Source organism: Oculina patagonica, chromosome 7 (assembly GCF_052425735.1).
Source record: "Oculina patagonica isolate OP01 chromosome 7, crgOcupat, whole genome shotgun sequence".
Classification (NCBI taxonomy): Eukaryota; Metazoa; Cnidaria; class Anthozoa; order Scleractinia; family Oculinidae; genus Oculina; species Oculina patagonica.
The window spans coordinates 26,087,265-26,108,961 of NC_135764.1; the positions used below are offsets into that span (position 1 = coordinate 26,087,265).

General features: G+C 39.1%; 2 protein-coding genes across 2 annotated transcripts in view; both read left to right on the plus strand.

The window, feature by feature from the left end:
- The window catches only part of LOC144659326 (uncharacterized), a 114,378-nt gene that overhangs the window by 41,437 nt on the left and 51,244 nt on the right, over nucleotides 1-21,697 (plus strand). The gene's annotated exons all lie outside the window — the stretch shown is intronic.
- Nucleotides 1,724-7,184, plus strand: LOC144660997 (uncharacterized). The gene is made up of 2 exons (XM_078521720.1): nucleotides 1,724-2,117; nucleotides 6,796-7,184. The coding sequence occupies exons 1-2, from the start codon at nucleotides 1,724-1,726 to the stop codon at nucleotides 7,182-7,184; spliced, it is 783 nt and encodes a 260-aa protein (XP_078377846.1).

Consider the following 21,697-nt stretch of genomic DNA (forward strand, 5'->3'; position numbering starts at 1 on the left):
TCCTTACGGACACCTCTCTAATACGGACACCTCTCTAATACGTACACCTCTCTAATACGGACACCTCTCTATTACGGTCACCTATCTAATACGGACACCTCTCTATAATAATAATAATCAACTTTATGTAAAGAGGATAAAAACTTGACAGTACAAAACTGAAAAACCAGTGGCCCTCTAATATATATAATACCTTTAAGAACTAAAAACTAATGGTCAAAATCTAAGAATCTAAAATTACAAAATTTAGTTAAAAATACGCTATATTATAAAAACAATGTAAAAAGTACTCTAAAAATGACGAGTTTGATATAAAAAGAATTCATTTCAATTCAATTCTCTAATAAGGACACCTCGTTAAAACGGACACCTCTCTAAGTACGGACACCTCTCTATTACGGACACTTCTCTAAAACGGACACCTCTCTATTAAGGACACCTCTTTAATACGGTCACCTCTCTGTTACGGACACCTCCCTATTACGGACACCTCTCTAATAAGGACACCCTTCTAATACGGACACCTCTCTTAAACTGTCACCTCTCTATTACGGAGACTTCTGTAATACGCAAACCTCCCTATTTCGGACACCACTCTAATAACGACACCTCTCTAATACGGACACCTCTCGTATACGGACACCTCTCGTATACGGACACCTCTCTATTAAGGACAACTCTCTAATACGGCCACCTCTCTAATACGGACACCTCTCTATTACGGACACCTCTCTTATACGGACACCTCTCTATTTCTATTTCTATGTTATTATGTTTTCTTTTTTGCGGGGGCCAAAAAAGCGCACTGTGTTCGGGAGTTTTTGCATTTTTTGGTAAAAAAGGGAATATTTGAGAGGAGAGCAAATTTATTTTATTTTCACGATTTTTCCAGGATACAAGAACGAAACACTATTTCTTTTTGAAAATGCTGCTTGTTCAAGTTGAATTCAAAACCACAGACTGTTTATGTCCAGTCCCAGTGGGGTAGGGCGAGAAGACCTTGCGGCTGACACTCTAGGCTAATGGTCGAAATTAAGACAATTAATAATTTTTGTTTTACTGATCGAAGGCCGCAGATTTAGTCAAACCGTAAAATAATCTCATGTAGCAAGAATTTGATGTACAAACGGATTCGCACTCGTTTGCCGCATTGTCTTTGAGAAAGAAACAGTTTAGTAGCTTTTGTGTTTAGTCTCTTTTATAGTTTGCCGAGTTGAGTGTTCAAGTGGACAGGTTAATCCTGTATTTAAAACTACATTTGAATGTCGTTCACTCGAACCCTCGACAACACGAACCTCCTGCTAGCTCCAGCGAACCATTTTCGATTCCCCTTCAGTTCATTTTCTTTCTAATTTTACCATCGATAACTTCTTAGCGTGCGAGGAGGCTCACTGGGTTATCGCCACTTCACCACTCGCGCGTGTACATTTATTCCCAATCATGAGTCTCCTCGCAGGCTATCGATACCAACAAAACCGCCAGCTACGCAGGCTAGATAGCTCGAACCTCCGATAACTTGAACCTTTTTTCGATTTCCCTTGAAGATTCGGGTTATCGGAATATAACTGTAGTCCTATCCAGGCGTAAATTGAAAATGTTTGTCAGGAAAAGTCTCTAATAAGAAAGATTCCATTAACATACATGTATGTGATCGTGTTTATTTCTCCATTTTCTTGCAGTGTCAACAAGCACGACATTTACAATCAGTAGCAATTCATCTTCAATGACACCCACCTCCTCCCCTTCAACGTCATCAGTGGATTCCAGTCAATCTGCTGCTACCTCAGTTCAGACCAGCTGTCAACCATCTTTGTCGACACAGGCCCTTTTCTCGTCAACACACTTTCTGGAGTCAAGTCAATCCACTACTTCTTCAGTTCAAACCAGTAGTCTACCATCTTCAGCAGTACTCGATCTTACCACGTCAACACCGTTTGTAAAATGCAGCGAATCAGCTTCTTCAGTTCAATCCTCATCTTCGTCAACACCTCTCCCCGTTACGCCCTCTCCGTCAAATTCGACAACTGTCATTTTGACCAGTGCATCCCCGTCTTCTTCACCTTCGCTTTCTTCTACAGTTGTAAAAGTTTTACCCACACTATCTGTCCAAGGATCAGGTATGTGCATGTGGATTTTCTTCAAACAATAACATACGTATTGAAACCTCATGGAGGAGAGGTCCAGATGATCCCGCCCCCCATTTTGTCTGAACTATTCTGAGCTGGAGAGGGCCGGAAAAATGAGAGCTCCCTTAAAAAAAACGGTATTTCACGATATATTAAGTCATTTTCTGAATGTAATCGATGCATCTTTTATAGCGTCGATAGCAATCCTACCCACAAAACAAACAACGAGTACAACTGGAACGAGTGCTAAAGGCAAAACTATTGGGGAACTGGAAATAGTGGGAGCTGTCCTTGCTTCCATCGTTGGCCTCTTAATAGAAGCCTTTGTCTAATACGGACACATGTCTAATACGGACACTTCTCTATAACCGACAATTCTCTATTACGGACACCTCTCTAATACGGACACCTCTCTATTAGGGACACCTCTCTATTACGAACAGCTCTCTATCACGGATACCTCTCTATTACGAACAGTTCTCTATTACGGACACCTCTCTAATACGGACACCGCTCTACTACGGACACCTCTATATTACGGACACTTATCTATTAGGGACACCTCTCTATTAGGGACACCTCTCTATTACGAACAGCTCTCTATTACGGACACCTCTCTATTACGAACACCTCTCTAATACGGACACCTCTCTATTAGGGACACCTCTCTATTACGAACAGCTCTCTATTACGGACACCTCTCTATTACGAACACCTCTCTATTACGACAACCTCTCTAATACGGACACCTCTCTACTAATGTCACCTCTCTATTACGGACACCTCTCTTTTACGGACACCTCTCTATTACGGACAGCTCTCTATTACGGACACTTCTCTATTACGAACAGCTTTCTATTACGGACAATTCTCTATTACAAAAACCTCTCTATTACGAACAGCTCTCTATTACGAAAACCTCTCTATTACGAACAGCTCTTTAATACGGACACCTCTCTATTACGAACAGCTCTCTATTACGGACAGCTCTCTATTACGGACACCTCTCTATTACAGACACCTCTCCATTACGGACACCTCTCTATTACGGACACCTCTCTAATACGGACACCTCTCTATTACGGACACCTCTCTATTACGGACAGCTCTCTATTACGGACAGCTCTCTATTACGGACACCTCTCTAATACGGACACCTCTCTATTACGGACAGCTCTCTATTACGGACACCTCTCTATTACGGACAGCTCTCTATTACGGACACCTCTCTAATACGGACACCTCTCTATTACGGACACTTCAATAATACGGACACCTCTCTAATACGGACACCTCTCTAATACGGACACCTCTCTATTACGGACACCTCTCTATTACGGACACCTCTCTATAACGGACACCTCTCTATTACGGACACCTCTCTATAACGGACACCTCTCTATTACGGACACCTCTCTAATACGGACACCTATCTGTTACAGACATCTCTCTAATACGGACACCTCTATATAAAAAGAATTCATTTCAATTCAATTCTCTAATACGGACACCTCGTTAAAACGGACACCTCTCTAAGTACGAACACCTCTTTATTACGGACACTTCTCTATTACGGACACTTCTCTAATACGGACACCTCTCTGTTACGGACACCTCTCTATTACGGAAACCTCTCTACTACTGACACTTCTCTATTACAGACACCTCTCTACTAGTGACACCTCTCTATTACGGACACCTCTCTACTACTGACACTTCTCTATTACGGACACCTCTCTATTACGGACACCTCTCTACTACTGATATTCTCTATTACGGACACCTCTCTAATACGGACACCTCTCTATTCCGGCACCTCTCTAGTAGGGAGATCTCTCTAATACGGAGTTCTCTCTAATACGGACGCCTCTCTAATACGGAGATCTCTGTAATACGGACACCTCTCTATTACGAACACCTCTTTATTACGGACACCTCTCTATTACGGAGAGCTCTCTATTACGGACACCTCTCTATTACGAACAGCTCTCTAATACGGACACCTCTCTATTACGGACACTTCTCTATTACGGACACCTCTCTATTACGGACACCTCTCTATTACGGACACCTCTCTATTACGGACACCTCTCTATTACGGACAGCTCTCTATTATTGACAGCTCTCTATTACGGACACCTCTCTATTACGGACACCTCTCTAATACGGACACCTCTCTATTACGGACACCTCTCTATTACGGACAGCCCTCTATTACGGAAACCTCTCTATTACGGACAGCTCTCTTTTACGGACACCTCTCTATTACGAACAGCTCTCTAATACGGACACCTTTCTATTACGAACAGCTCTCTATTACGGACACCTCTCTAATACGGACACCTCTCTATTACGGACAGCTCTCTATTACGGACACCTCTCTATTACGGACAGCTCTCTAATACGGACACCTCGCTATTACGAACAGCTCTCTATTACGAACACCTCTCTATTACGGACAGCTCTCTATTACGGACACCTCTCTATTACGGACAGCTCTCTAATACGGACACCTCGCTATTACGAACAGCTCTCTATTACGAACACCTCTCTATTATGGACACCTCTCTATTACGAACAGCTCTCTATTACGAACACCTCTCTATTACGGACACCTCTCTATTAACGCACCTCTCTAATACGGACACCTCTCTATTACGGACACTTCTCTATTACGGACACTTCTCTACTACTGACACCTCTTTATAACGGACACCTCTCTATTACGGACACCTCACTACTACTGACACTTCTCTATTACGGACACCTCTCTAATATGGACACCTCCCTATAACGGACACCTCTCTAATACGCACACCTCTCTATTACGGACACCTCTCTATTACGGACACCTCTCTACTACTGACACTTCTCTATTACGGACCACTCTCTATTACGGACACCTCTCTATTACGGACACCTCTCTACTACTGACACTTCTCTATTACGGACACCTCTCTACTAGTGACACCTCTCTATTACGGACACCTCTCTACTACTGACACTTCTCTATTACGGACACCTCTCTATTACGGACACCTCTCTACTACTGACACTTCTCTATTACGGACACCTCTCTAATACGGACACCTCTCTATTCCGGCACCTCTCTAGTAGGGAGATCTCTCTAATACGGAGTTCTCTCTAATACGGACGCCTCTCTAATACGGAGATCTCTGTAATACGGACACCTTTTTATTACGGACAACTCTCTAATACGGACACCTCTCTATTATGGACTCCTCTCTAATATAGACACCTCTCTCATTCGGACTCCTATATATTGCGGACACCTCTCGATTACGGACACCTCTCTAATACGCACACCTCTCTATTACGGACACCACTCTAATAACGGCACTTTTCTAATACGGACACCTGTCCAATACGGACACCTCTTTATTACGGACATCTATTAAAATTAGGAACGACAATAAATATATGAGAAATTCCTAAGAGACACGAATAAAAAATAAAAGATATGTCGTGATGATGTAATGAGGTATTTGCACGCAGTCACGTAAAGAGTGTGGCGCGAATAAAGTCTCTTTCTTTCAGCTTCTTCAGTTCAATCCTCACCTTCGTCAACACCTTTCCCCGTTACGTCTTCTCCGTCAAATTTCATAACTGTCATTTTGGCTAGTGCATCGCCGTCTTCTTCACCTTCGCTTTCTTCTACAGTTGTAAACGTTTTACCCACACTATCTGTCCAAGGAACAGGTATGTGCATGTTGATATTCTTCAAACAATAACATACGTATTGAAACCTCATGAAGGAGAGGTCTAGGTGATCCCTCCCCCTTTTTGTCTAAACTATTCTGAGAGGGTCGGAAAAAAGAGAGCTCCCTTTAAAAGTAAAGTATTTCACGATTATTTAGGGAGCTATGTCACAGGGATTTCGCAGATTTTTGGTTTAAACTGTTCTCAAATTAGTGGTAGGCAACTTAACCCATAAAAAACATTATCTTTGAACTTCTAAAGGAAGATGTAACCTTAATTACCCGGAGCGTGCATTTTTTATACTGCGACTGTGAAACAGCGTTTTCACAAGTAAAGTTATTTTTAGATGCAATTTTCCCTCGAAATGGTTTGGGATAGCCAATCACAATCGATTTCGTAATAGACTGTTGAAACGTAACTGCAGTACCTCATCCACCTGGGAAGTTAGCATATCGGATACATGCGAGGAAACTTTTTCAGAGTTTTCTGACAGCATTTCAAGTGATGATTTCAGTATTTCGTGGCAAAGTAGTAGCTGACTTCATCAGAAGCAGTAATTTTGGCGGTAAAGGCTTGGCTAAAAACAACTTTGCTTGTGAAAACGCCGTTGCACAAATATATGGAAGTTGCACACTCCGGGTATATATGGACTCCTATTTGTGGATAGAAATCAATCTACGGCTATAAATATCGATATTTTGATGACGAGCGGAAACAACTTGAAAACGTTAGCCTAACTTTTTCAAGTTACAATCCGTTTTCATCCGAGCAATTCGCAGCCAAAGATGCACGTTAACAGTTTCAGTGTTCCAATATTGCAATTTTTATTAAAAAGGGAGTATTATTTTAAGGTTTCCTACGACACAGATATAAATTTTGGCTGTTCAAAAATCTGGTAAAATCCGTGACATAGTCCCTTTAAGCCATGCAATTTATGTAATTTTTTTAGCGTCGGCAGGAATCCAACCCACAAAACAAACAACAAGTGCAACTGGAACGAGTGCTAAAGGCAAAACTATTGGGGGACTGGAAATAGTGGGAGCTGTCCTTGCTTCCATCGTTGGCCTCTTAATAGGAGCCTTTGTCGTTTACTTTTTCGCCTTGCGGAGACGGGTGAAATGGGCAACCGGGAGTGAGATTAGGATGGAGATGTTAGCGCAATCTGGGCAAGCGGCAGGCGCAAAAAGAAAAGGACCGAAAGCTGGCATAAGTCACCAAGCATTTGTTGGCGACTCCGAGCCGGAAGTAAAATTTGCTCAGCCGGAAGTAAAGTCTGAGGTCAAGGAAAACGAAGGAGATGATGGGAACGCCGGCTCTCATGAATATATTGCTTTGTAACAGAGAACTAACAACTAAGGAAGCCCTTTAGTTAACACACAAATTCTGTTAACTGTTGTCAGTACATTTCGTATAGTGTTAGTAGGGAGAGTTTGACTGTTTAGGGGTTCTTTAAAAGGGTTATATATACTGAAAGTAACTGCAAACTAGATTTGTATATTTTATTTGTAATACACCTTAGCTTAAGGTGATTCCAGTGAATTGCATTGCGCATCCTTTCTGCGCATAATATTTGCGTCATCTAGCGCGCGCACGAGCGCGTGTGCACACAGAACATTACGGGATTTCTAGGAGGAGAAGCTCGACAGGGAAATCAATGGTCGTTTTCTTTTTAACGAGCATGGTGACCCCCTTTTTTATTGCATAATTTTAAAGAAAAAACGACTCTATTATATATCTAAGTTCTAAGGATTTTTGATTTCCCGATTTTGAAATATTCTCATTGAATCTTCCTAAAAGATCCGGTTTTACGTTTTTCAATTGAAGCGTATAGTTGCTTCAATAGCCCTTTTGTTCCATTACTTTTGCTTTTTTCGGCAAAATATCGGCGTTTTACTTTAACATTGTTGTGTCACTTAAGGAAGATATTCATATTCTACTTCTACCAAAAAAATTCTGCATGTTATGAGCGCCTCTCAACCAAGGCTAGGTTTTTGATATTGCTTTTATAAACTAGCAAAGTACTCATAAACTATAATTCTGAGCGCAAAAACAAGCATGGTGACCCCCTCTTTTTATTTCATTTTTTTGATGTACTTGTTGTAATTAACAACTGTGCAAAGTTTTAAAAGATTTTGATATCAAATTATTTTCAATGGAATCACCTTCAGTTATAGTTATGTATTACCCTTTTTTAACCAATCCGGCTCTCGCAAATTTTCATATTTTTTTTTTCCTGATTTCGATTTCTTTTACACAAAACTTTAGGTTAATACCAACAACTGGTGTAATTTCATACACATTGATCCGTGTTACAAAAGCTTATTGAAAATAATTAGGTATGGTTTTGCCTGTGTACAGCCGTCCCGCTCTGTACACAGGCTAGGTATGGTTCGGAAAAAAGTGTATCAAGAAACTTCAGGGGCGTTACACGCGAGCGGCGAAGCTGCCAGATCGAGCGAGCTTGCGAGTGAATTACCGAGCCCTCACTGGCGCGAGGCCCCAATTTACGCGAGCCTGTTCGCAGGCTAGCTCAATACTCTGCTGCAGTCATGCCTTTAAATAAGCCTTTAGGATATAGCTTGATTTTTATTCTAGTAATTTCAGATTGTGGTAAACAAGGGAAAGTCAGCGTAATACCCGACGGTTATTTCCCTTTTCTGCACCTCCTTATTTCGCTTGTTTTCTCCACAATCTGAGCTTAACTTAAAACAGGCTAATTTTTTACTGTTTTATATTCTATTTACAGTGTTGTATTTCCTATATAACAGGAAAGAATAAAAACATCACAGAGAGCGGAATATATGTTCATATTTTGGATCGCCTAGAACTTTTTTAGGCCCAGCGTGGCCACATAATCGCGATTCGATTATCCGGTTAGTTATTTGTACTTATTGGCTACTCCAGTTAGTTATAGGCTAATCCAGAGGCATTTATTAAGCAACTTAATACTATCATCCACAACTTTTTGTGGAACAGGCCCGATAAAATGGCTCGACTAGCAGTGATAAACAATATAGAGTACGAAGGGCGATGATCACGCGTATAAGTTTCTGCCCATTTGGCAACGTACATACTGCACGCAGCAGCAGTTCATGTTCTGCTCTTACTTTTTTTAACTGCGCGCAGCAGCAGTTCATGTTCTGCTCTTACTTTTTTTAACTGCGCGCAGCAGCTGTTCATGTTCTGCTCTTACTTTCTTTAACTGCGCGCAGCAGCAGTTCATGTTCTGCTCTTACTTTTTTTAACTGCGCGCAGCAGCTGTTCATGTTCTGCTCTTACTTTTTTTTAACTGCGCGCAGCAGCAGTTCATGTTCTGCTCTTACTTTCTTTAACTGCGCGCAGCAGCTGTTCATGTTCAGCTCTTACTTTTTTAACTGCGCGCAGCAACAGTTCATGTTCTGCACTTATTTTTTTTAACTGCGCGCAGCAGCAGATCATTTTCTGCTCTTACTTTCTTTTTAACTGCTTGCAGCAGCAGTTCATGTTCTGCTCTTACTTTCTTTTTAACTGCGCGCAGCAACATTTCATATTCTGCTCAAACTTTTTTTAGCTGCGCGCAGCAGCAGTTCATGTTCTGCTCAAACTTTTTTAACTGCGCGCAGCAGCAGTTCATGTTCTGCTCTTACTTTTTTTAACTGCGCGCAGCAGCAGTTCATGTTCTGCACTTACTTTTTTTAACTGCGCGCAGCAGCAGTTCATGTTCTGCTCTTACTTTTTTTAACTGCGCGCAGCAGCTGTTCATGTTCTGCTCTTACTTTTTTTAACTGCGCGCAGCAGCAGTTCATGTTCTGCTCTTACTTTTTTTAACTGCGCGCAGTAGCAGTTCATGTTCTGCTCTTACTTTTTTTAACTGCGAGCAGCAGCTGTTCATGTTCTGCTCTTACTTTTTTTAACTGCGCGAAGCAGCAGTTCATGTTCTGCTCTTACTTTTTTTAACTGCGCGCAGTAGCAGTTCATGTTCTGCTCTTACTTTTTTTAACTGCGCGCAGTAGCAGTTTATGTTCTGCTCTTACTTTTTTTAACTGCGCGCAGCAGCTGTTCATGTTCTGCTCTTACTTTTTTTAACTGCGCGCAGCAGCAGTTCATGTTCTGCTCTTACTTTTTTTAACTGCGCGCAGTAGCAGTTCATGTTCTGCTCTTACTTTTTTTAACTGCGCGCAGCAGCTGTTCATGTTCTGCTCTTACTTTTTTTAACTGCGCGCAGCAGCAGTTCATGTTCTGCTCTTACTTTTTTTAACTGCGCGCAGCAGCAGTTCATGTTCTGCTCTTACTTTTTTTAACTGCGCGCAGCAGCAGTTCATGTTCTGCACTTACTTTTTTTAACTGCGCGCAGCAGCAGTTCATGTTCTGCTCTTACTTTTTTAACTGCGCGCAGCAGCAGTTCATGTTCTGCTCTTACTTTGTTTTAACTGCGCGCAGCAGCAGATCATTTTCTGCTCTTACTTTCTTTTTAACTGCGCGCAGCAACATTTCATATTCTGCTCAAACTTTTTTTAGCTGCGCGCAGCAGCAGTTCATGTTCTGCTCTAACTTTTTTTAACTGCATGCAGCAGCATTTCATATTCTGCTCAAACTTTGTTTAACTGCGCGCAGCAGCAGTTCATGTTCTGCTCTTACTTTTTTTAACTGCACGCAGCAACAGTTCATGTTCTGCTCTTACTTTTTTTTAACTGCGCGCAGCAGCACTTTATTTTCTGCTCTTACTTTTTTTTAACTGAGCGCAGCAGCAATTCAAGTTCTACTTTTACTTTTTTAACTGCGCACAGCAGCAATTAATGTTCTGCACTTACTTTTTTTAACTGCGCGCAGCAGTTCATGTTCTGCTCTTACTTTTTTTTAACTGCGCGCAGCAGCAGTTCGTGTTCTCCTGTTACTTTTTTTAACTGCGCGCAGCAGCAGTTCATGTTCTCCTGTTACTTTTTTTAAATGCGCGCAGCAGCAGTTCATATTCTGCACTTATTTTTTTTCTCAGTGAGTAGACTGATGCCCTCGCAGGCCCGCCCGGCCAGGCTCGTGTCACGCAATGTTTTAAAGCTACTAATCACTTACTAATGGAAAATTTTTTAATGCTTAGGTCTATACTAAGCATGTTTAGCGTAAAATGTCCGATTTTGAAGCGTTTGACTCAAAGAAACTACTAAATTTTCATGCTTTTAAGAAATATATATTTCAGCGGGCTAGAGTCTGCAATTAAATACTATTTCGAAGATGTGCTGACACGACAACTTTCACTTTCACAAGGCATTGATACCAATCGGCCAAACTTCTAGTCACGCGAAGTTTAAAAGCTATTATGGCAACTTTAAGAATTCTTTGGTCGTCTTTGGCTGTGTCATCGAGAAGATTTCAGAATTCTGAAGGAGAATTAACGCCTGGTGTTGCTTACCTTGCACTTTCCTATAGCAAATATGGATATAAAAAATAACGATGCATGTCACCACAATGGCCATAGCGAAAGATCCATTTTGAAAACTGAAAAATGTCTTGGGAATTTATGTGCCAAATTTTGTGGCAAATTCGTAAGACTCTAACACATTAAACTCTTTTTATTTTATAAGAATCTAGTTTATAAGAATATCGAGGCTGAAATTTGCGAATTTTTAAGAGTATTTTAAGAATAAACCCGAGGCTGAGATTTTGAAAAGAATATAGTTTTGAGTTGAAAATTTGTAAATACGATACAATTAAATATGTTTTTAGTTGAAACAAAATCAGGTATTTCCATTTCCGTCACTTTATCTCTGTGAGGAATGCTTTGTTTAAAGCCAAAACGGCCAGGCTGCAACAAAAAGCAATGGTACATGTGCACAACGTAACACGATACAGATCTGGACACCAAATACTTGTGACTGATCACCCAATACTTGCTAAAACGGAAATGTCAAACGGTATTATCTAAGAATGTTTTACAAGAACATTTTCAGCCTAAAATCGGCAGAAAAATAAGAATATTCAGCCTGGGTCGGAAAAACTGTATTCTTATAAAAAAAAGAGTGTATCAAGTCGCTAAAAGAGAATATGTTCGCATTACAACATAGTGGCTTCATTTTTTGCTTGGAAGGTTTGGTGGTTTTGGCTTTGTCAAAACGCTTAATTTGTGACACACCCCCTTAGCGTGGTTCATGTCTTTTCACTCCTGAGTCAAGTTTCTCCTCGGTTATATCGAGTTTAGCGTCGTCTCAAAGGTCAGTTGTGGTTTCTCCTCGCTAGTTTTACCCTCCCTTCCCTCCCTAGGTTTAATTTGTTAGCCCGCAGTTTTCAATAAATTGATACTTTTCCCCAAACTCGTTGCCTTGCTTTTGTGTCTACTAATTTATGAAGATTTAACGCCTTCGTGTAAGTAAAACTTAAAGCAGCAAGGGACCGTAAACAATAACGCTGCTAACGTGGTATCTACTAAGAGATCTGATCAGCAAAAATATGAAATAACTAACAATAGTGCAAGGCTGATCATACTACGTGAAAACAGTAGGCTTTGCCAGACACCACCACGACTAGAACCGATATAGCAGGATTGTAACCGCGGACAGCTTGTTTGTCCTTATTGGGACTCATCCGCGGGGTGCAGCGAATCTAAATGACGCCAGCTCAAAGAGCTAACGCAAATAAATTGCTTAATAACCCGTACACTATATCAAGTTCCGTACTTTGAACTCACTTGTCCCCCAAATCACGCGCTGCCACATTACGTGTTTCGTGTTTCGTGTGTCATATGTCAGGGGATGCCTGGTAAGTCCCCAACCTTGAAGGTTTTTCATCAAACTTAAACCTTAGGATAACAGCTTTTACATGAGAATTCAGTTTCCCCCTGCTGTTATCCTCCCACTATTTTTTTTTATTATATATTTTATCTTTTTAGTTGTAAATGTTTATTGTTACGGAAATCTTAATTAAATTAAATTAAATTAAATTAACCCGAATATCTGTGTCGCGATTATATTCTCCTGCCGATATTTTTTCTATTTGACAAAAAAGATCCGTTGGAAACCCATGATGCATCTTTATCTGTACATATTTCAAAAGAAGGCCCAAAGAAGTTTTAGGGCTCCAGAGGTTCCAAGTAAAATTGCGAAAATCACGAGCCCCCAAAGAGTAATTTAGGATTTATCGAGTTAAACGATACCATTTAATATTCAACCATTTCAGTTAACGTTGTCGGACGAAAGAGTTACAAGCCTACGTTACTAGACCGAATGGTGGTCTGGGTATTCATTTGAATTTCGCATAACAGTGTGGAGGGTACCTGCAAGTGTGAAATCGTGCACCACAAACATTGCGTATGACTTATTGACCTTCTAATTGTAAAATACGGATGAGACTTGCCCAACATCAAGAGCCGTCGTACTAGCCGTGCATTTTCAAGCAACTGTTTTATACACCTCGAGTGAGTTTTAATACAGCTGTACGTGCATCTCCAAATTGTCCGTATATGTCGTGTGGCCCATCTCAAATATTTCAGTAATTGCTATCTTTATTTAGCAAAGTGTTTACAGTTTAAAGGTCAAAGAAATTATAAGTAGTACTTGTGTTCCATCGTGTGCAATCTCTTAGTGTTGGTGATGTGTCGTGAGTACTGCAAGACTGATCCCGTTTTGCTATAGGGACTAGGGATATCAGTGTTCGTCTTTTTTTTTTCTATTTTAACAAACATGATATTTTGAGGCCCCATCCTCTCATGCGAAGGGAGTTTTTTTTAAGCTCAAAGCACAAATAACTTGTAAAGGTCTTGTTACGTTCAGCAAATTGAGGAGCTTTAAATGATGTTTTCATTCTACTTCATTTTATTTCTGAGCTTTATAAAAAGCCAGCGAGTAAACTATATCTAAATTGATAGTACAATTCTGTTTTTTTTTTTGAGAATTCTAGACACTTTAACATACGGTTTACTATGAGACAAAATAAATACCTACTAAAAGACAAGAAACTAACCGCAAGCAAACCGGGCTGGAAATAAAAAAAATCCCCGCAAAAAAATCCTGACTCGAAAGTTCTTACTCGACATCCAACTCGAAATCCAACTCGAAATCCTAACGCAGTAAATAGGCAACCTCGTTTTTACCTTTTTAATATTTTTAGGATGTCATTTTATGTCCTTTTAAATTTTTAATTTGTACACGGCCCCACAAGCTTTTAGCTTTAAACTTTTTACCGTTGTTAAATAAAGTTGTTATTATTATTATTATTGTTATTATTATTATTATTATTATTATTATTATTATTATTATTATTATTATTATTATTATTATTTTCACTTGTCTTAAGAGAAAAGAAAAAACCAAGTTACAGTTGCCGTGTCGTTATTTCTCATTGGAATTCATCGCGTGCAGCAGCCCTCTACTTCTTCCCATACTGCCTTTCGGTCTTGTCGCGTAAACTATACGTAAGCTTGAAGTTTTGATTCGATAACGTTAATTGAAATAGTTGTATGTACGTGTCAAGATGTTAGCTTAAAAAGTTTTAACTGTAAGAGGGATTGTAAACGGAGAAGTTTGGCTTTTATCTGGCAGGGATATATGTTAATTCTGATTAAAACAAAGTTCTGAAAAGGGCATTTATATACACGTATAGAGATGGTCTGGGTATGTGATTACCTTTCCATGGAACAATGATTATTTCTACTTAATTGGAGAAGACGTCAGAAAATACATGAAAGAAACGCTCCGGTTATAATGAAATTTATTGCATACGTATACATGACACATGCAGAATCGAGTTGATTGGAGATTGCTTGTTAATCACACAGTAATATCGTTTTGATCCAGTTCACAGAGACCTGGAATAGTTGTAGACTTGTTCACTTGCACATTTTGAGGTTCAAGGTTTACATCTGATCAGCTACGTGCTGTAACGATTTGAATCAGTTTAATTATTGCATACTACAATCGGCGTTAACAATGTTGGTAAAAGCAATATCACAGACAAATGTAGTCATCACAAAGTTTATGCACATGCAAAGTCACAGCAAACTGCGTTGTCCAGATGAATACTGGAGTCACATTCCCAGCGATAACCGGACTTTATAAAGCGACAATTTGACCAGATAAAACCTTTGTGTGTTGAAAATTTGCATCGTAGGTCCCAGTTCATACATTTGGTGACAGCACCAATAGGGTTTCTCCTATTGCAAAAACTGAAATCTCTTCCAACTACAAGGAAATAAATAACAAAGTAAATTATTTTAATGTTTACAGCTATGATGTTAGATATTCCAGGATTATCCCGTTAATTTCCCCCCCCCCCCCAAATATCCCGTATACCAATAATTTTTTTACCTAAATATCCCGTATCCCGATAACCCTAATAGGGCCTCAAACACGGAAAATGACTTCTATTTATTAAATGGAGTAAGGACCGGTAAGGAAGATATAAGATAACTTGTCGATTTATGGCGAAGCCGCAACGTAACTTTCCCGGCGGTAATTTAAAGGTTTGCAGTTAAGCAATTTGGGTTGAATTGTATCCGTGCCTATTAAACTAGGAATAAGCTATAACATTTGCAAGGTTTATAAACTTCAAAACCGTAAAAGGTTAATATAGGTTAGATTCCATCCTTCAGCCCAATTATATTGTCGTCCCCCGACAGTGTTTGTCTAGAAAGAAAACCATTTTGGTATTCAATTTACTTCATGATTAGGGATTTTTATGTGAACAAAACAAAAAGTCGAAAAAAGGGTTTTTCTTACTAGTTGAGGACGAGGTTACAGAGAGCCAAGCTACGGAGACCGTAAAAGGAAGTAATACTGCAGCCTTGTTAGCCTAAAGGTTGAGAATAAGAAATTAAAAATATTCATCAGTGGACTGTAAAAAATCTATTTCAGAACACTAAACTATTATACCAACCATTTTGCTAGCCGTGATAACGGGAACTGAGCTTTCTTGTAAGTAGTCTTGTCAGAGGACTGAAGATTCCACTTTCACTTGCTGTTAAATTGAGAAGTCTCTTGTCTCGTTTTGTCAATTTATACTATACTAAACCATGCACCACTGTCGCTGAACTGGACGTGATGTGAATGTTGAGGCGGCCATGTAGGCAGTGAATTGATACTCTGTTCCTTTTCTGCTTGTTTGTTCCATAAACTGGACTCCATCCTTCTTCGCTTAAGCTCGACGGGATGTTTTCTTACAGTAGCACGTATACGGCGAACACGATGCAGTGTTTAACAAAGACGGGAGTATTATTTCCCCTTTTTTGCTTTCTTTGGAAGTGTTTACAATTTCAATGTCAGTGAAAGTCATACTCAAGATTCTGCTTTCAATTGATAAGTCTCTTCTTGTCTCGTTGTCGATTTACACTGAACTACCGGTAAAATCTCCGCTGTCTTATAAAGCAAATTATGCAAAAAAAAAAACCTGTATAAAAGTAGTAACAAAACTGTAGTTTATAGAAGTATTGTACAGTAAGTAGTGTAGTATAAGTATTGTTTTGTAAGTAGTATTGTAACTAGTGTATGTTTTTTGTTTTGTAAGTAGTGTTCTTTGTATTGCAATAAAAAAAAAAATAATAATAAAATCATTCTTGCTACTAAAACAAAAAATCTCCGCTGTCGCTAAATTGGGAAGTGTTGTAAATGTTGAAACCATCGTCGCTGTAAATTGACAATCTGTTCCTTGTTTCACAAACTGGACTCCATCCCTACTCGCTTAATAAGCTTAACGGGATGCTTTCTTCCAGTAGCACGTACCACGAACATCAATGTATGACTTCTACTGACCTTCTTATTTTGAACACAGATAAGGGAAATATTTCCATTGTTTGATTTCTTTAGCACAGTATTAACAATTTCAAGGTCAGTCAAAGTCATACTCCGCGATCTGTTGTTCGTGATGTGTGATATTCTGTAAAAACATCCCGTTTAGCGCAAGAGAAAAAGGATGTCAGTGTTCGAAGACTTTTATGAAAGTAAACTATAGAGACCTTTAATTTATCATAAAACATAGATGGAAGTATTATTTCTAGCTGTTTGCTTTCTTTAGAACAGTATCCACTTTTAATTGCTTTAAAGGTCGGCACACACTAGGGGACTAGTCGCGGGGACTTGCTTCGGGGACCCATCCCCTAGTGTGTACTAGTATTTTGCATCGAAATTCTAGACACAGGGACTACATTTTTAGTCCCTGCGACTAGTCCCACAAATTAAGCTGGTTTGATTCCTGAGGACAGTCGCAGGGACCAGTAGTCCCACAAATCGGTCAATTTTCTAGTGTGTACACACTAAGGGATAAGTCCCTGCGTCTATTCCCCTAGTGTGTTCGTAGCTTAATGCTGTTGAACTGTTAAATTGCTGTCTTTTGTCTCTTCGTTGTGCCACTATACTGAACTGTGCTATTCTAAAACCTCTACTGTTGTAAAGTGAAAGTAAGCGTAACAGTTGTAAATTTATGTCCAGAAGCTCGAAAAGCTGTGAATTTTAATCAGAGAAGGAACGTATTAAAATACGTTCCTTCTCTGCTTGTTTGTTCTATAAAGTGTACTCCATTCGAGACTCATCCTTATTCGCTTAAGTTTCCTTATAACAGCACGTACCACAAACATCAGCGTATGAAATATTGACCTTGTAATTGCAAAACACGGATGAGACTTGCCCAAAAACCAAGTGCTGTCGTCATAGCCTCGATACTAGCCGTGCATTTTTAAATGATAAATAAATTGTTGCTGTGTAGCACTTTGCCTTAAACGCTCAGGAGATGGACTGTAAATAATTTGTTTAAAAAGTGCTTAATTGTTCTTGATTAAAAGAGAGACCTTTCGGGAAAACCCCTTCATCAGTTTAAATAACTGTCTTATTCACCTCGAGTGAGTTTTAATACGTGCATCTCCAAGCTTATACGTGAGATCCGGTAAATTGTGCCATAGCCTCCTTATGTCGTGTGGCCCTCTGTATTAAAACGTCTTGAATATGTCCATTGTTTGCTTTCTTAAGCAAAGTGTTTACAATTTAAGAGGCTGTATCTGTAATAGTGGTCTGCCCGATCTGGCTTGTTAAATAGATTTCGCTCTTTTCTAGTGTGTTGCAAGACTTTCATGTACTTATACTAAAAACACAATTCACTTGACCGGATCATTAATTTTTTTTCGAGTTTTTAAGGATTTTCGGTTCACCCGAACGAGCACTTGTAACGACCACTGTCAAGGCTTAAATTTACCACAACTTTGAAAATTAATTAAAAAAGAACTAACAACTTCTGTACCAAACAAACACTACAGCCTGTTAAATTATGTCTTTTTAATTTATCACACCAACTTTCACGAACATTGAGCTCGAATCAAGATGAAACACTTGAAAACGGCTCAGATTCAAACTTTATTTTTTAAAAAGTGAGGCGGTCTACTTCAATCAAACCAACGCAGCCGAAAAGTAGATGTAATAGAAAATGTTCCTATCGAAAAAAACCTTTTGGTATCGTCTTAATGAAATATTTACAGCTGTGTAAACTTGCCCAATTTCGAAGATCTTCATGTTTGCAGCCATTTTGAGGGACTCGTCAGGACGAGGAGTTTCATCAACTGGCCTCGCAGACATACCTCACACCTTCAGAAATAAACAAAGATTAGATATAAATGCAGTGCAGTTCAACTGAAAGAGAATAAATCGTGTTTAAAAATGGAAGCTCGACTTATATTTCAACGATTTCTACGGGCGTAAGGTCATTCTTGTTCGAATTTCGCTTGATGATTCCACAACAAATAACAATATTTGACACGCAGACTTTGACTGAATGTAGCGTTTGAATCAGTTAAAGGTAGTAACCTCGTGCTTTCCCTTCTTTACCGGCGTACAGCGAAGTTGTTTTCACGACAAAACAGCAAGCATCAGGTAAAGAAGACCAAACTGACATGTTTATCGATTGGTCGGTTATATACTTCATGTATGGAGTACCGTTGTGTACCGTATGTGTACCGTATAGTGCCTCATACATGAAGTAGTGACCGACAGGCCGTTTCTTCAGCTGTTTCTTCGACGTTCAACGTTTTGCGATGGAAAATCTTTGCTGTACGCCAGTAAGGAAGGAAAAGCACAAAGTTACCGCCTTGAGCTGATTCATAGGTTACATTAAGTCGAAGTTTGTATGTCAAATATTGTTATTTCTAGTGGAATCATCGAGCGAAATTCCAATAGTAACAACCATACGTCCGTAGACGTCCGTAACAGTCAAAATGTAAGTCGAGCTTCCATTTTTAAACACGATTTATTCTCTTTCAGTTGAACTGCACTGCATTTATATCTAATTTTTGTTTATTTCTGAAGGTGTGAGGTATGTCTGCGAGGCCAGTTGATGAAACTCCTCGTCCTGACGAGTCCCTCAAAATGGCTGCAAACATGAAGATCTTCGAAATTGGGCAAGTTTACACAGCTGTAAATATTTCATTAAGACGATACCAAAAGGTTTTTTTCGATAGGAACATTTTCTATTACATCTACTTTTCGGCTGCGTTGGTTTGATTGAAGTAGACCGCCTCACTTTTTAAAAAATAAAGTTTGAATCTGAGCCGTTTTCAAGTGTTTCATCAAGGTGTGTGATAAAGGTGTCATTAATGTTTTGCTGCTAGCTTGATTCGAGCTCAATGTTCGTGAAAGTTGGTGTGATAAATTAAAAAGACATAATTTAATAGGCTGTAGTGTTTGTTTGGTACAGAAGTTGTTAGTTCTTTTTTAATTAATTTTCAAAGTTGTGGTAAATTTAAGCCTTGACAGTGGTCGTTACAAGTGCTCGTTCGGGTGAACCGAAAATCCTTAAAGGAGAAGTTCACTCCAGAAATCGTATTTTTTTTGTTATCACCAATAAAAAGTTCACATAAAGGTTAGCTACTCACCGAAGTTTCAGCTTCTGAAGTGCATGTTTTCCTAACGAAATTCGTCTTCAAAGAAGCCCAAAATTCGGCTTCGCGAGCCGCCATTTTGAAGCTGAAACTTAGCAGCCTGGCCTCATTCGTGACGTCATTCCGTACAAGCGATTTTGCGCGGCTGCCAAGCTTGTTTAGAATTTATAAGCACGAGGTGATGGCTGCTCTAGAACCGTATCGTTTCGAGCCAGAACGTGCTCATAATCCCCGTCAATAGCCACAGTAACAATGATAAAGCAAACGATCAGTTAGGAGGTACATTCTGGCGTACTTGTGAGCGATGTGAAGTCATGCCGACCCAGAGAGAATGTGTTTGTTGCCGAGATGAGCCAAAGTCAGAAACCAAGATGGAAGGTAGAATTTGTATATCAGTGGACGTCGTGTTTGTTGCAAAAGGAAATTAATTTTTAATTGTCAACTGCTTTGAGTGGTTAAAAATAAAGCCGCATACTTGCGTTTTTGGATCTGATTGTGTCTGTTTTTTATTATTTTTAATACTGCTTGGCGGCGTGACACGAAGGAATATCTTGTATCACTGAAAATGAGGACGCTTCAATAGTGTGTTTTAAAAATCGAGCGGTGCTAGGAACTGCGATCGTAGGTTTCCAATAGATATTGTAAGAGATCGTCTTTACCTTAACCGATGCAGAATCGGTGAGAATGTTTAAAAATTAAAGTAATGACTAGTGTAGGAGTTTGCAAACTGACCTGAGTGCAGGCTTGTCAATTGGCATTATTTATTCGAATTCTATTCAGTATAAAAAGCTTAATATATGGATTTCACATGTTCTGAGCATATTGAAATTAGATTTACTAAATGCCTGTATTATACTGAATCTAAAATTTTGCTCTTTAATTTCATTCAATCTTTTTTTTTATAATTTAAAAAAGTTTTTAAATATTATGGCAATTTATTTCCAAATTTCTTTGTGCTTTTAAATATACCACATCATATGTTTTGAAAACATTTGTATGAAATTTATTAGTTTACCAATATTATAACTGTTTTGTATATAATCCAAATGCAAAATATTGATATTACACTTATTGTCATTACAATTTTACACATCTAAATTGCCCATTGTTATCTCCAGCAACTATATATCGCTATGCTGCTTACCGTCAGTAAATGTGGTGGGTGTATGGAAAGCTGGGTAGGAAGAGAAGGAAGGAGATTCCAGCCTGTGATTTCCTGGTCATTAGAAAACCAGTCACAGAATTAGATTTTTTTAATATATATTTTTTTTGGATGAGCTTCAAATGTGGCTCCAGCTCAAGTGTTGAACATGTATGTAGACTCAGCGTTAAAACCATACCTTGTGAATATGTTTTGATGGTGTGTAATTTCACAATACTGAAGCTGCTGTTGGGGTTGCAGTTTACAGTGTGGGTCTGAAGTGGTTCCTCTTCTGTCACAAGTGTATAAGTGTTGTAAAAAGTAAATCTACAAATAAACACTTAATTTTACTGAATGGGGTCCATGCGAATAATTTTAACAAGGCTGGTTAATTAGGATCATTTTTATTAGGTCCAACTTTCATTTGAGATGGATAAGACTCTCCAGTGGTCATGTACCCTACAGTCAGGCATGTCACTAAGGGCCGGCTCCCAGCTAATTTAACCGGCTGAAATTTCACATGAAAACAAAGACTTAGGTAAACTTTTAGAGCTGCCAAGGCCAGAAAAGCCAGCTGGTTTTGTTGATGAGCTGGCTAAGTGTTTTCTTAGAGCTCTACATCCCTGTACATTGTTTTAATTTATTAAATAGTCCCTAGATTTATCTGTGGATAACATAAGCCAGTCTTAGAATAACGTGTTTCTGTAGTGCATGGTATCCAAGCTTAAACTAAGATGTACTACTGATTATTTGTCTTATATATACAATCATTATCAATATTATTTAATTGTAATATTCTCTGCTCCAAGATAAATGTGAAGCTACATTCTCATTGCAAGTTAGTTATTTTCATGATCTTTTCCCCTTAATTAAAACTAATAAATTTGCAGA